Source organism: Cyprinus carpio, chromosome B11 (genome assembly GCF_018340385.1).
Source record: "Cyprinus carpio isolate SPL01 chromosome B11, ASM1834038v1, whole genome shotgun sequence".
NCBI classification, from domain to species: domain Eukaryota; kingdom Metazoa; phylum Chordata; class Actinopteri; order Cypriniformes; family Cyprinidae; genus Cyprinus; species Cyprinus carpio.
Genome location: NC_056607.1, coordinates 9,598,385 through 9,614,239, shown reverse-complemented (window position 1 = coordinate 9,614,239; position 15,855 = coordinate 9,598,385). Strand labels below are relative to the sequence as shown.

Below are 15,855 nucleotides of genomic sequence, written 5' to 3'. Positions count from 1 at the left end.
TTCCAGTAGAGAAATGTGACCCCTAAGGGAGGTTTTGTCAGATTTGACTAACTTCACAGTTTTATCCCTAAAGTAAACCCACACGCACGTCCTCTACCGTCTCAAAGGACGGACCGAGGCGCATCTTTAATCTGCTAATGAGTTTAGATCTAGCAGCCAAAGGTCATAATGAGCGATTCCTCCTCTTTACTCTCTGTCTGTCTCAGTCTCTCTCTCTTCTTGGCACACACCCACTTCTTCTGCCACAGCCAATGCACACTGCCTCTCGACCTGTGCTGCACAGTGAACACTATAAACACTGTGTATGTGTGCCCGCATAAAGCAGCCTCCCTCTCCTCTCCTCCACCTCTTTCTGTCTCTCACACACACGCAACCAGTGCTCTCCTCAACCTCATTCTCTCCTTTCATTCCGTGGTGCTATTAGGCTGAACCCATGGAGGACTACCACAAACCAGACCAGCAGACCATACAGGCGCTGAGGAACATTGCCAACCGCCTCAGAATCAACTCTATCAAAGCCACCACTGCAGTGGGCAATGGGTAAGAGGTGGTACACTTTCTACAAATACCTGCTGCTTGGTGTGAGAAAAATAGATAGATAGATAGATAGATAGATAGATAGATAGATAGATAGATAGATAGATAGATAGATAGATAGATAGATAGATAGATAGATAGATAGATAGATAGATAGATAGATAGATAGATATACAAACAAAAATTCATGCCACTGTCTTGTGAGCAAACACACTCTTGCATGCACACAAAAATACAATTCATAATAAAAATAAAAGTTTTTTTATGTTACAGCCTATATACAGCACTGACCTTGATATATACAAAAGTTATATATTTTTTGGATTTTTTCATTTATTTATTTATTTTTAAATAATTTTGTATATTTTAAAATATGTATTAAGTTATTTCTCATAATTTTCAGCCATATATATATATATATATATATATATATATATATATATATATATATATATATATATATATATATATATATATATATATATATATAGTGAATTTAAGCACATTCTTTTTAAATATGAATATTACTGTTTATATATATTTGCAGCTAGCCTTTTTTTTCTCATACATTCTGAATCTTTGATATTCTCTGTAATCTTTGAAATCTTTTTCATTGCCAGGTACAATTAGGATTTTTTTTTTTTTATTTAATTAATTTATTTATTTATGGAATAGATGTAGCCTATAATTGCAATGTTTGAGAACACTACTACATAATCTTATAATTTTATGCTTTTTTTTATGAGAAACAGATTGCAATTTAGTTTGGCTCATTATAACATTAACATCTGCTTTTTCAGTCTTCAGAAGAGAAAAGATATGAAGAATCATAATGTGTAATTATATTAAAAAAAAAACAAATGTGTGTTTTTAAACAGAAAAGGAAACCTATGTTTAATATGATACAAAAAAAAAAAAAACTTTTTGTAATGTTAAGTAATTATTGGAAAAATCAATATCTGTGGCATTGTGGTTGATCTGTAGATTTAATGTAATAAATAGATAAATAATAATAATAGCATTAATATTAATAATAATGAAATCTAAAAAAAATTATAATAATATAATTTAATATAATACATAGTATGCATAGTAGTATGTATGTGTCTGTGTATCTAGATTTTAAAGTTTAATACTAATATAATAATGGGGGATAATGGGAACTAATTAAGTTTATGAAGTGTGTGCATGAAGATGATTGTTGTTTCATAATCATTGTTTAATACACATAACTGCATGTTCTTTCCTCTGAACAATGTGTTCATCTGAAGGTGATTGAGCATAACGTTAAATTGCATCTAAAGGCACTGATTTGTTAGGTGACGGTCTGATAGTGAGTCGGTCTCACAGCATGTGGTTTTTAGTGCTGTCTGTGATCTAATCTGGAAACAGGTGCACAAAAGTGGTTCTTAAGTTTCATCAAAGATTAAACAACACCACAAGCATATTTTCCAATAGACAACCCCTAATTAAACAACACCTTCCTATAGACAGTCACTAATTGTCTTATTCAGTCCTGACAAACTCAATTATTTGTCTTTTATGTGTGTGATAATTCTTTTAGTTAATGTTGCATCATAAACTGTAGTGAAAATACTACCTTCCCTTAACCTATCCTTCAGATTCTTCACACTTCTTTTTTTTATTTGGCAGGCATCCAACATCATGTTGCAGTGTGGCAGAAATCATGTCTGTGCTTTTCTTCCATTCTATGAAGTACAGGCCAGATGACCCCAAGAACCCAAACAATGACCGTTTCATCCTGTCCAAGGTGAGGTTACCAGAGACTCAGCTAACTGGGATTATTCAAGTGTCAGCTTTAATATTTCAAGTGTAAATCAAGATGGCGCTAAGTGAGGAGAATGGCATTATTTGGTGCCAGTACCATAGTACAGTGATGGTTATACTTTGAAATATACAGTGAGACTGAATCTATATTACTATGACTAATAGCATGGTAATGTAAATACTGAAAAAACATGATTAAAAAAACAACAAAAAACATCCCATTAACATGGTATCATATCCAAAAAACGTAATACCTTAATCCTCCTTAAGGTATACATAATACATTTTTTTTTATTAATTATTATAATTTATTAACATGGTTGTCAATTGTGATGGTCATGGAGCTTATTAATCATTTATACCGAAAATTAAACTAATAAATATGAAACAAAATGTACATTGAGTTCCATGAAAAATACATAGTCCACAGTCCAAAAAACAGGGCTATATAGTTGCATAATTTTAGTAATATAAATAACAATAATAATAATAATAATAGTAATAAAATATAATATAATAGAGGGCTATGTGAAATATGTTTGTTAGTTGTTAAACTAAACTTTTCTTATTTTAAGTAATCTTTGGATAATTACATAATGGTGGTAATAGAAAAATAAATAATATATAAATAATATAAAATATAAATGTATTTAGTAATAATAATAAAAAATGCAGGCCTATGCAAAATATGTTTATCAGCTGTTAAACTTTTTTTTGTTCTTATTTTAAGTAACTGTTGGATAATTGCATAATAGTGTTAATAGAAAAATGAATAAAATATAATAATAATAATAATAATAATAATAAACATACAGGGCTATGCAATATATAATAATCTATTATTATGCAATTATTGTTGGGTAATTGCATAATAGTGGTAATATAAAACATAAAGTAGATGTTAAAATGATTAATATTAATCCCCTCAAAAATAATATAGTATAATAATACAGTGATATGCAAAATATGCTCATTAAATGTTAAAGTGTTAAAAAGCTGTTAAGTAATTTTTGGATAGTTGCGTAACGGTGGCATTGTGGTTGACCCACAGAGTTTGTGTTTGGTGTTCCCAGGGTCATGCGGCCCCTGTCCTCTACTCTGTGTGGGTAGAGATCGGCTTCCTGAAAGAGTCTGAGCTCATGAGCATGTGTCAGCTCGACTCCACGCTGGAGGGACACCCCACACCTGTGAGTAACACTGAGCCAAAATCAGCTGCTCTTCTTTAACATATTCAATCACAATCATATAAAAGTGACCTGCTCTCTCAGATCAGAAAATATTTAGCAGCACCGTGAGAAATATTGCAGTTTATTTGGGTCAGAAATAATTGTTCGGGATAAACTGGCTACAAATGCACGCGCCGTTAACCAATAACAGCCGTTATTTTATGTAACATCCACGTGAGTGTGTGTGCGTGTGTGTTTGACAGAAGCAGCAGTTTGTGGATGTGGCCACAGGCTCTCTGGGACAGGGGCTGGGCGTAGCCTGTGGAATGGCCTATACGGCTAAATACTTTGACAAATCCAGGTAAGAATGCCACCAATAAACCCATACATTCATGACAAAAGGGTCAACAGTAACTCAAACAGCTGTATTGTTCTTTGTTGCAAACTCAAAATTTATTACATCTATTTTAAAAAAAAAGCTCCTAGTTCTCAGATACTTAAAATGTGGATATGTATCTAAAAAATTAATCTATAAAGTTCAATTATAAATGTGAAATCTGGGTTTTTCGTTGTTTTTAGCAGTAATCTCATGTATGTATGTCCATGATGCAGATTTTAAGGGTGTGGAGTTTTCATGTCAAGCTGTGCTTTTGCGATTCTTCTGCTCTAATAATCAAACCCCCAGCAGCCATCACCCGGATATTTTTATATCTCGGATTGAATTCAATTTAGGCATAAGCACACAAATTATTCCCAAACTGAAGCCTAGTTTTTAGGCGATCCTTTCAAAACGTGACTAACTTTCTATTTATAACTCATCTCAACGTAAATAAATGATCTGTGTGATTTTAACTCTGCAGAGAAAAAAAAAACAAACCATTCCTGCAATATCACTTAACAGCACTCAATCTTAAATCTTAGGTGATTTCTAATCAGTTGAATCTGTCTCTTCTCATTCGTGAAAGACAGTGGATCTGGTGTGACAGGAAAGTGTCAGGTGGTATTAAGGAGGGCGGAGATGATGAGGTTTTACACATCAGCTAGCAAGCTGAAGAAAAAAAACATGTAGAGATAAAATAAACAAAATAAAAAGATATTTACTAGTGTTCAAAAGTTTGGGATTGCTTTGATTTTGTAATGTTTTTGAAAGAAGTCTCTTATGCTTGCCAAATCTGCATTTATTTATTCAAAAGTATAGTAAAAATAGTAATGTTGTGAATTGTTGCTACAATTTAAAATAACTGTTTTCTACTGTCATATATTATAAAATGTAATGTATTCCTATGATGCAAAACTGAATTTTCAGCATCATTACTCCAGTCTTCAGTTCCTTCAGAAATCATTCTAATCTGATTTGATGCTCAAGAAACATCTATTATTATCAATGTTGAAAATAGGTGTGCCGCTTTATATTTTTTGTGGAAATTATACTTTTTTTCCAGGATTCTTTGATGAATATAAAGTTCAAAAGAACAACCAGTTGTTGGTCCCCATTGACTTCCATAGTAGAAAAAGAAATACAATGGACGTCACTGGAAAACATCACTATTTTTGGGTGAACTATCCCTTTAAGTTGAAAACTTTTAGGTAGAGGTTGGAGACCAAAATACTGACATATACATAAATCAAGTAGTCCAGAAAGTAAAAGAAACAAACCCACCAAGAAAAGAATAAATAGTCCCCCTGCACTCAAAACACCTTAGCAACCACCCAAATCGTCCTAGCAACCACATAACAATGTGCTAAAATACACTCTGAACAGCTTAGCTATACAGCATGACAACCACTAACAACACTCCTCCATCATGACAGCAAATTTGCACATGCAAGCACCATTGTCTTTAGAAAATGCAAAAATGTTGTCTTTTCACTCTTCTGCAGTTACCATGTGTACTGCCTGCTGGGGGATGGAGAGATGTCTGAGGGGGCCGTGTGGGAGGCCATGGCCTTCGCATCCTACTACCAGCTGGATAATCTGCTGGCCATACTGGACATCAACCGGCTGGGCCAGAGTGACCCAGCACCACTGCAGCACCATGTGGAGAAGTACCAGAGACGCTGTGAGGCCTTTGGGTGGGTTGGATGGAGGTGGATAAAGGCGTGGGCTGGGAACGTCAAACCGCAGAACCCTGTGAAGTGTCACTCAAATTGTTCTAGGAGGGCTAGGATAAAAATATCTGTAAATGGCATGGGTGAATTTCTAAAACATGTAATATTCCAGAATTCCATAAGCTAAATGATATCAAAAGTAAAACAGCTGCATGCATTAAAGTAACGAGTTATGGGTTAAAAGATTCCTAATGAGATGAAAATAATGTCACAGTTTAATATTATTAATGGTTGGAAATAATCTAAATTACCTTAACATAGGCTTTATTGTATTTAAATTGGCTTATTTATTATAAAAAATAATTAATTGATAAGTTTTCTTGGAAATTACTCAGATAATCTAAAAAGTATTAATGTTTATTTAATAGTCTATTTTAGAATAATAAAAAAAAATCTGTTCTTTTCTTTTATTTTAGCTTTATTTCAATTACTTAAAACATTATTTAGAATATATTCTAAATAAATCAAAAATATTCTAAAGTATTATTTATTCCTGTGATGCAAAGCTGAATTTTCAGCATCATTACTCCAGTCTTCAGTGTCACATGAGCCTTCAGAAATCATTCTAATATGCTGATTTGATTCTGATTTCTTATTGCACATTTTTAAGAATTTTAGTTTTAGTTAACAGTAACAACTCTGGGATCTGCATGTTTATATGTGTATTTATTTGTGTTTGTGTGTGTGCAGTGAAAAGCCATCAGTCAGTTTGTTATGTGTTGGGGTTTTATAGGTGGCATGCTATCATTGTGGATGGCCACAGTGTGGAAGAGCTGTGTAAAGCCATGAGCCAGCCACGCCACCAACCCACCGCCATCATCGCCAAAACCATCAAGGGCAAAGGCATTCCTGGTATATTTCTTCCCATTACTTCCAAATCTATAAATACCGATACAGCTCCATAATCCTTGATCAGTAAAATCTGTTATCCTCAGTGGCAGAAGATAAGATGGGATGGCATGGCAAGGTGCTGTCAAAAGACATGGCAGAGAGCGTCATGCGAGACCTCCAGAGCCGCATCCTCAACAGTAACAAGCGCATGTACCCTGCTTCACCCATTGAAGACACTCCACCCGTGAGTCTGCGCAATGTCCGCATGCCCAGTGCTCCCAACTACAAACCTGGAGAGAAGGTGAGAGTTCAAGTCAAAGAGTGGATGGATTACATATTGCTTTAATATCATGGTTTAGCTCTTTATACCATGTCCTTTTCCAACAGATTGCCACCTGCAAGGCGTACGGGATGGCCGTGGCCAAACTGGGACGTTACAACGAGCGAGTGGTGGCTATGGATGTCGACACCAAAAATGTCACCCACTCAGAAATCTTTAAAAATGAGCATCCCAACCGCTTTATTGAGTGCTACAGTGCAGAGCAGAACATGGTAGGAAACTATGAAGCACCATCATGATAATATTTTAAAGAACCAAAAATGTGGTACTTCAAGTGCAAGTACTTCCTTTTAGTAAATAAATAAAAAAATTATATACAGTATTATATATTTTATATATTTTTATATAATATATTTTCCATATTGATATTTCAATATTAAAAGGGTTAGTCCACAAGTCAAAATCTGCAATGGGTTAAAAATGGAACAACAGTTTTAAAAAGATATATGTAAAATTTTAAAAATATTTTTGTTATAAGAAACAATAAAACAATTTTGTGCATCAAAACTACTCCTTTCCTTGTTAAAAAATAAATTGATTTTCAAAAGTCAACAATAGCCAAGCATATGGAAGCCAGTTTTCGCCACTGAAAAAAAAACAAAAAAAAAAGTTATTGTGACTTTTTGTCCCACAATTCTTCACAATTCTCAAATAACTTTTATCCACAAACTCACAGTTTTTATATCTCACAATTCTGAACTTTCTTATAAACTCACAATTCTTAGAAAAAAAGTCAGAATTTATGACTTTATTTCTCAGAATTGCGACTTAATGTCTCGCAATTGCGAGTTTATATCACACAATTCTGAGAAAAAAAGTCAGAATTGCAAGTTTGTATCACGGAATTATGAGAAAAAAAGTTAGAATTGTGAGATAAAAAGTCGCAATTACCTTTTTTATTTTTTATTCAGTGGCGGAAACGGGCTTCCACACAAGCATGTCTCTGAGTAATAATAAATATAACAAAATAAACTTATGTAAAATTGTTATCAAATCAAACATTCACCCCTCACACGCAACACAACTGTCAAAAACAGTTGGTTGGAATATTAGAACTGAAAACATCAACATGACATAACCATGGGCATCAATCACTTCACTGAATTCTTGAAGAAATAAATAATTATCGTCTTACAATTTATCAGTTTTCAAATCCTTATCATTTAAATATCACAACACCAATGTCTGTCAAAAATAACATGCACAATACATGGTAGTATTTACAAGAGGCAAAGATCTAGATGGTACACACATTTCCTAGAAAACTCACAATGCTGGATATTTTGAGTCCATCACCGCTTTCAAAGAAGGAGAAAATGGTAAAAGGTACATAATGTACCTAATACGTAACACACATTAGTATAAATTTGTTCTTAACTTGCTGAAATTGACAGGAATTTTTTACTTCTCTCAACTTCTCTGTTGTTTTAAGATTAAGGCAATTATCTTTAGTTGTAAAAAAAATAAATCTCCTAATTTTATATGATTATTTTTCATGTTTTGTTACATTTAACTGTTACACAAAGACATTTGGTAACCTACATTATTCAAAACATCATCTTTTATTCTCCACAGAATGACTGAAATTAAAGTTTTTTTGGTGGACTATTCTTTTTATAGTTACATGTTAGCACTCTTGACAGTTTTGAGAGTCAAATCAAAGGTCTGCACATTTGAGAGACTAGCTTAATGAGTGAAACATCCTTAAATGCTCCCTAGATTGTTCTAAAAAAGCAGTGCTCTGGGATTGGCCATGTAAAACGCTCCTCAAAGCACCAAAGTTGCTGGTTTGTTGAATAATACATGGCGCTCTATCCATAATGCAGCAGTTCAGACCCAACCAACCTACACTCCACACCAACCACTCCCTCATTCATTTCCCCCCCCCGAGAAGCCATGCAGAAAACCAGCGGCCCCTCCTTTTTATCTCATAAGCACATTCTTTATGATCTGTATAACTGCTGTAAGCCAAAATATTTCTACTTTGTCTCTACATAGTCATTGTTCACTTGGGACATGTGTTAGAGAATGTAGACCACTTATTTGTCACTTTGTGTTTTGGGAACAGATCGTGATGGACGTGCGGAAAATCTGAATACTAACTAAATTGTCAGAGTTCAGATCTGTTCCAAACTTTGTAAAGTAGAGGACATGTACTAATAGATCTACATACTAATTAAAAAGTCATATGTACTATAGTATATATATATATAATTTGAAGAAAGATCAAGCATTATTATTATAGATTTTATATTGCTTTTTTAATTTATTTTTCTTTTTTTTTACTATATATATGACAATGCATTTACTATATATATATATATATATATATATATATATATATATATATATATATATATATATATGACAATGCATTGACAATATACGTGGTGTGTGTGTGTGTGTGTGTGTGTGTGTGTGTGTGTGTGTGTGTATGCATCAAGAGTCCCACATTTTAGAGTTAAGACTTACTGTTGCTGAGAATTGGTTATATTCTAGATTGTGCCTTGCATGGAGAGGATTTCAGACAGGGAACAGGAAATGGTATTGAGTGTGTAAGCTGCATGCTCGTAATTCCTCTCATATGAAGGGTAAAATAGAGTTCCTTTTTAGCAGATTCCATGTGTTTCTTCCCTACTAAAGATGTATGAGCTATTATACTATTCATGTCCAAATTATCTACAGTACATACATATTACCAAAGTCATGTATTTTGGCTTGCTTATGTTCATCATTTAGTTTTCAAAAAAATACTAACTGTTTTAAAGTCTGAACAGTAAGAAAAGTATATATTTAACAGGAATGTTATGGGATCAGGAAAAAAAAAACAAAAACAATAAACAATATCCAACTCTCATAGGTCAGCGTTGCCACAGGCTGTGCCGCACGTGAGCGAAACATTGTGTTCGCCAGTGGCCTGGCCACCTTCTTTACCCGCGCATATGACCAGCTCCGCATGGCCGCCATCTCAGACAGCAACATAAACCTCTGCGGGTCCCACTGTGGCCTGTCTGACGGTAAGAAGTGCTTCCCTTTTCAAAGCAGCAAACTAAGCTCCACCTATTTTCTTACAGACAGGTGCACTCTCCAATCAAAATTCTTCCTTTTAAGCCCCGCCCATTTCCAGCACCTTCATTCTCCTCTCTCACACGATTCAGCAGTGACTCTAACGATGATGTTTTGGAATAGATTTGTGAGCGATTCACCCCTCCTTTTTCCTGAAGCTGTCTTTCTAATGTGTGCTTTGTTCTACTGGTCGTCTGGCGGTGGTGCGACTCTTAGCACAACCCCTTCTCCCTCTCTCTCTCTCTCTCCCCTGTGTATCTCGGAGGCTGTCTGACCCGGCATCCCCTCCATTAGCACAGGTACACTGCATGCCAGTCCGACTGTCTGTACACCTGCCTGACTGCCTGCCTGTCTGCTCAACTGTTGCATGCGTGTGCATCTGCCTCACATATCTAATATACAAATTCTGTTCGGTCTAAATAAAAGTATGTGAGCATGTGGCTGGTGTGTGTGTTTCAGGAGAGGACGGACCGGCCCACATGGGGCTAGAGGACATGGCTATTTTTAGAGCTATCCCCACTGCCACCATTTTCTACCCCAGTGATGCTGTGTCTACTGAAAAGGCTGTGGAGCTTGCAGCCAACACAAAGGTTGGCATGATATATCTACTATTATCAGTGGTTGAACAGTAGAGATTAACTAAAACCTGTGGCAATATGAAATGTAATCAAAATATTTGAACACATCTATTGGACATTATATTTATAAGGATGTTGATATGTTCATATTCATATGCATTCAAATATTGCAGATTTCGTAATGCCTCCATGAGTAAACTGTTAAATTGTACACCTTTTCAGTGGTCAAATACCAAATGTAGGTTACTTTACGTTTAGCTGATACTTATTGTATTTGAAGAGAAATGTCTGAAGAACAAATAATGTTGAAACTAGAAATGTATCTCGTTTCCCTCTATCAATCAAATATTTCTGGAGAATCCTGAAAATGTGCATCTGCCCCCATCCAACCTGACAGAGCTTGAGGTGAAGAAGCGAGGAGAAGTATGGCAGATAATTGCCAAATGATGATGATCAAAGCTTGTCACATCATAACAAAATGTGGAAAAAGTGAAGCACTTTGACTCCCCTCTACAAAATAGTGGATTACTCAGTAAATATACATTCATGACATTAAATATTTTGGCTTTCATCGCTATAAAAGTCTATAATTCTTTAGAAAAATAAATTGACACGGAGTGACCCAATTTAATTAAGAATTCTTTTAAAATTCCAATTCAGTGTATGAATTTTAGTGAATTGAGGGAGCAAACAGGATGCAGAATTGCATTTTATGAGGTACAATTGAAATTCAAAATGTATATCACTTTGTAACTATAAAAGTTGGTCAAGATAGTCTTTGAATATTGGCTTGACAAACACTTTTTAAGTTTTGTGAAAAAATTGTGAATATTGAGGTTTGCTGCAGTTCTTTGTTGTTTGGATTTGATTGACGGTCTATTTGCTTTATGTTTTCACCCACTGTTTTTCCTCTCTGATGAAATCTTGCCATGCTTTGTGTAAAGAATGTAAAGACTGTAGTTCTTAAAACACCAAAAAATGGCCTTTTAAGGTTAAAGACGCTCCGGCTAAACAGGTTTCCATGATTTATCCTGTTTGGACGTTAAGTCTGTACTTTATCAGTCTTTTATCACCTATTTCACCAAGTGCTTGTACTAACCTGAACACAACTTATATTACACCAATATGCATCCTAGAGAATATAGACAATGGAAAGATAAAAAAAAATAATCACATTTGGTTTTTCACAGTAGCCTACACAAAAGATATTAACCCCATAGTAACAGGCATTCATATTATTTTGTAGATATGACATTTCCAAGAATGCATTGCATGTGTTGATTTTTTTTCCAATTGCGATTCAGAACATATCAGTTCAGCTTCTTGTTGGGTAGGACCAATTCAATTCAAAATCACACTGAAAGCAAGACAATATAATACCATTATCAGAAAATATTTATTTTCTTTTCCACTTTTTTTCATCATGGGATTTAGCCCTTTTCATATTTCTATCAATTTTTCTGGACTTAAGGGGTTTGTTACATCAGGACCGCTCGTCCAGAGACTGCAATCATTTACAACAGCAATGAGGACTTCCATGTTGGCCAGGCCAAGGTAAAGCTGTCTTTTATTTAAAAGCTGCCCTTTTAATTAATATATATTTAGGTCTAAGATGAGATATTAAATAGATTCAAATCAATATCAGAGCAATCATACATTTATTATTGATTTACTTTGTTAATACCATTATGACCTGATCAGGTTGTGTGCCAGAGTAAGGAAGATCAGGTTACAGTGATCGGAGCTGGAATGACCCTCCATGAAGCTCTGGCTGCAGCTGAGCAACTCAAAAAAGGTATAATAAAACAATGCACAGACTGTAAAATATATATCTCATTCAAAAAGTTTGGCCTCAGTAAAAAAAATGTTTTTGAAGGTCTTTTGCAAGGTCAGAAAGCTCTTGGATTTCATCAAAAATATCTTAATTTGTGTTCCAAAGATGAATGAAGTTCTTATGGGTTTGGAACGATATGAGGCTGAGTAATTAATAACAGAACTGTAATTTTTGGGTGAACTATCCCTAGATGAACTATCTCCCATACAACATTTCTCAATTGTAAATTTTTGTGATGTGATGTGTGAGCTTATCATAAACTCAGGTATGTGTGCTTTGTGTGTCATTCCCCAGAGAGGATTTACATCAGAGTGATCGATCCTTTCACAATCAAACCACTGGATGCCAAAACCATCATCGACCATGTGCGTGCCACCAGGGGTCGTGTCGTCACGGTTGAGGATCACTATTATGAAGGTGGGTTTCAAGATTAGAGCACATTATCCCTTGTCTCAAGCACACATTTCAGCCTGGCTGCACATCCAAGTAGCATGAACAACAAGTCCAGTCGAGGAGCAATGTATCGGTCTGTGAGGCTGTGTCAGAGTGCAATTGGCTGGCTGGAAGAAACATGATGTGTTGCCAAATTGTCATTGGATAAAGAAGCAAAAGGCATTGTGTTGTAACAATCGGTTAAGTTTTTTGGCCGTGTCTCATTCTGTTCATTTGGGTGAAAAAAAGACAGAGAAGCGGAGGGCTGTCAGCTCTCCTTAAGCAAATGTACGGCCGCGGGGCTTGTTGTGTCCTAGATAACACAGGCGGCCCTGGATGTGGCATTACTGTCTGCATGCCAGAGGAGGAGTGAGGCTGGATGAGAACGAGAGAGAGAGAGAGAGAGAGTTTAACATCCAAAATCATTCTGAAAGCAAACATCCCCTCTGCCCCGAGGGAGAGAAAGAGGATCGAGATAGACAGAGAGAACATGTGATCGCAGCAATGTTGGTAGCAGGGGTGTGTAGGAATAAGAAGAGATTTGGATAGTCTATCAAAGCATGACATTTGACATATATTAATTTTAAAAGCAGAACATGGTGCAGATGGTGAAACAGTGACCTTTATGCACAGGTGAATGCTAATTTAAAAGCAGGAGATTCATTTTAATATGCTTCCTTGCAGATAAAAAGAGCTTAAGATGGTCTTTTTTGCTAGTTTTGGGCACAGACAAGTACACCAGCTTAAATCAGATAAGACCAGCAAACCACCTTCGAGTTCTTTAGCCATTTTAAAATTTTAACACAAATAATAAATATACACAAATATTAAATGAAACGCTTAAACTAAACAAAAATTTGAAAGTTTGCAATACTGATTAACTGAAGTTTAAATTAAAGAACTAAAATTACTGGACATGATTAAAAACTAAAGCTAAAGCTAGAACTGGAATAAAATTAATTAAACAAATATAAACTAAAAACTAAACTTAAAAAAAAAAAAAAAAAAAAACTGAAAATATAATAATAACGGCTCATTTAAAATATTAATAAAAATATAATAGTATATAGTAAATACTGAAATAACACTTGTTTGCGATCAGTAGGATTTTTTTTCTTAAGAATTTAATATTAAAATTTTACAAGGATGCATTAAATTGATCAGAAATGACAGTAAAGAACACAAACATATATAGGATTTATATTTTCTATTTCACATAAATGCCGTCCTTTTGAATGCTTTATTGTTTAAACATTTGAAGAATTCTTTAAAAATATATCAAGGATTCCACAAAAATATGAAGCACAACTGTTTTCAACACTGATAATAATAATAAATGCGCTGTTATGGCTGCTAAAATTTAGCTTTGTCATCAAGAGAAATAAATTACATTTTAATGTATTTTTTATTAAATGAATACAGTCCAGAAAATATATATTTTTTTTCAAAACATAAAATAATAATAAAAGTTAAACTTTTGACCAATAGTGTATATATCTTCAGATTATGAAGATACTGTATATATTTTGTTTGCATGTGTGTGTGTGTGTTTAGATCTTTTTTACGTTACAAGTAAGACTTTATAAATTTCTTAGTTGCAACATGTAATTTTTTACTGTAATTGGGATATTTCTGACATCATAAAGACAGGCGTGATTTCCCAGGATGCCTATTTCAATGACATCTGTCAAAAAGGGACATTTTGTGTGGTATTCCTTAATAATCAGACCATTAACATGCTTACCTGCTGTAATTCCACAGGTGGCCTGGGAGAGGCGGTGTGCTCCGCTATCGTGAATGAGCCCAGCCTCACTTTCCAGCGTCTCGCTGTCGTTCACGTTCCCCGAAGTGGCAAAATGTCCGACCTGCTCAAAATCTACGGCATCGACCGCGACTCCATCACACAGGTGGTCAGGAAGATGCTCAGCAGCTCGGCCAATGCCAAGTGAACCTGTTCGCTTTGCCCCGCCCACTCCACCCAAATCAAATGAAATGACCAGCAGCTACACAAACACTGTCACATGACTCCTCCTCTTCAGATCGTGGCCCCTCCCTCCACCTCGTTCACTGTGAATGACCCCACTGTGAGTATAATACAAAAGTTAGATACCATATTTTTCTTTCACTATTAATACTTTAATTCAGCAAGGATGCATCAATTTGATCAGAAGTGACAGTTAAGCCATACATAAAAATAAATAAAAGTGACAGTTAAGCTATAGTGTTTCAAATAAATGCTGATCTTTTGAACTGTATATTCGTAATGAAGAAAATAAATCTCCAAAAATACTAAGTAGCACAACTATCGGCAACATTGAAATGTTTCTTGAGCATCAGATCAGCGTATTAAAATGATTTCTGAAGGATCACGTGACACTGAACCCCTGCTAGACTGGAGAGTAATCATGCTGAAAATTCAGCTTTGCATCACAGGAATGAATTACATTTTAAAATATATTTAAAAAGAAAATTGTAATAATCTGACCGTTTTGCTGTGAAAAAAAAAAACACACACACATGAACCCTATTTTACAGCTCTTTTCCTGTACTGACAGTTTAAAATCAACATGAAACCGCATTTATAACCATTTTTACTTGCATAATGTGACACAAATAAAACAGGGTTTTCAGTATGAAATATTATAGTCAAGGACACAGGGTTTTCAGTATGAAATATTATAGTCAAGGACTGAGACTGTGCAAAGAGTTGAAATATCGCAAAGACAAATATTTGATTTTATGTTGATTTGAAACTCAAAGTTGAAAAGTTAGCAATGCTAAGACCTATTTTACACTATCACCTCAGAAAATCAATATGTTGTAGGCCTACAGCGTGACACTCGTGTTTTTAAATGTCATTTGATAAGACCCAACAACAAAACTGTTTGCGACATTATATTTTAATACTTTTTATATTGTAACTGTGTAGCTATGACTACAGGGCGGGGCTGGATTTCATGGGAACAGATATGTGTGCGAAAAAAAAAATGATTTCATTAAACATACAAACAAATTAGAATTTATAAAAAATAAACCAATAATCAAATTAAAATATCAAAAGGTTGCCTCAACTCAAAGTGTTCAGTACAGTAGTAAATGGTTGTCGTCTGTGAAACTGTTTGTAGTTTGAGCTCTGTGTTTACAAAGATGGAGTAGCATTTTGTGGTGTTATGA

At 34.7% G+C, this 15,855-nt stretch overlaps 1 protein-coding gene across 1 annotated transcript; it reads left to right on the top strand.

The window, feature by feature from the left end:
• Positions 1-279: 279 nt before the first annotated feature.
• On the top strand, positions 280-14,665 carry tkta (transketolase a). The gene is made up of 14 exons (XM_042733811.1): positions 280-540; positions 2,191-2,308; positions 3,399-3,512; positions 3,755-3,852; positions 5,373-5,564; positions 6,334-6,452; positions 6,536-6,732; positions 6,819-6,983; positions 9,632-9,788; positions 10,297-10,428; positions 11,887-11,969; positions 12,117-12,210; positions 12,544-12,666; positions 14,443-14,665. Exons 1-14 carry the CDS (start codon positions 434-436, stop codon positions 14,628-14,630), a joined length of 1,887 nt encoding a protein of 628 aa, XP_042589745.1. The 5' UTR covers positions 280-433; the 3' UTR covers positions 14,631-14,665.
• Positions 14,666-15,855: the final 1,190 nt, after the last annotated feature.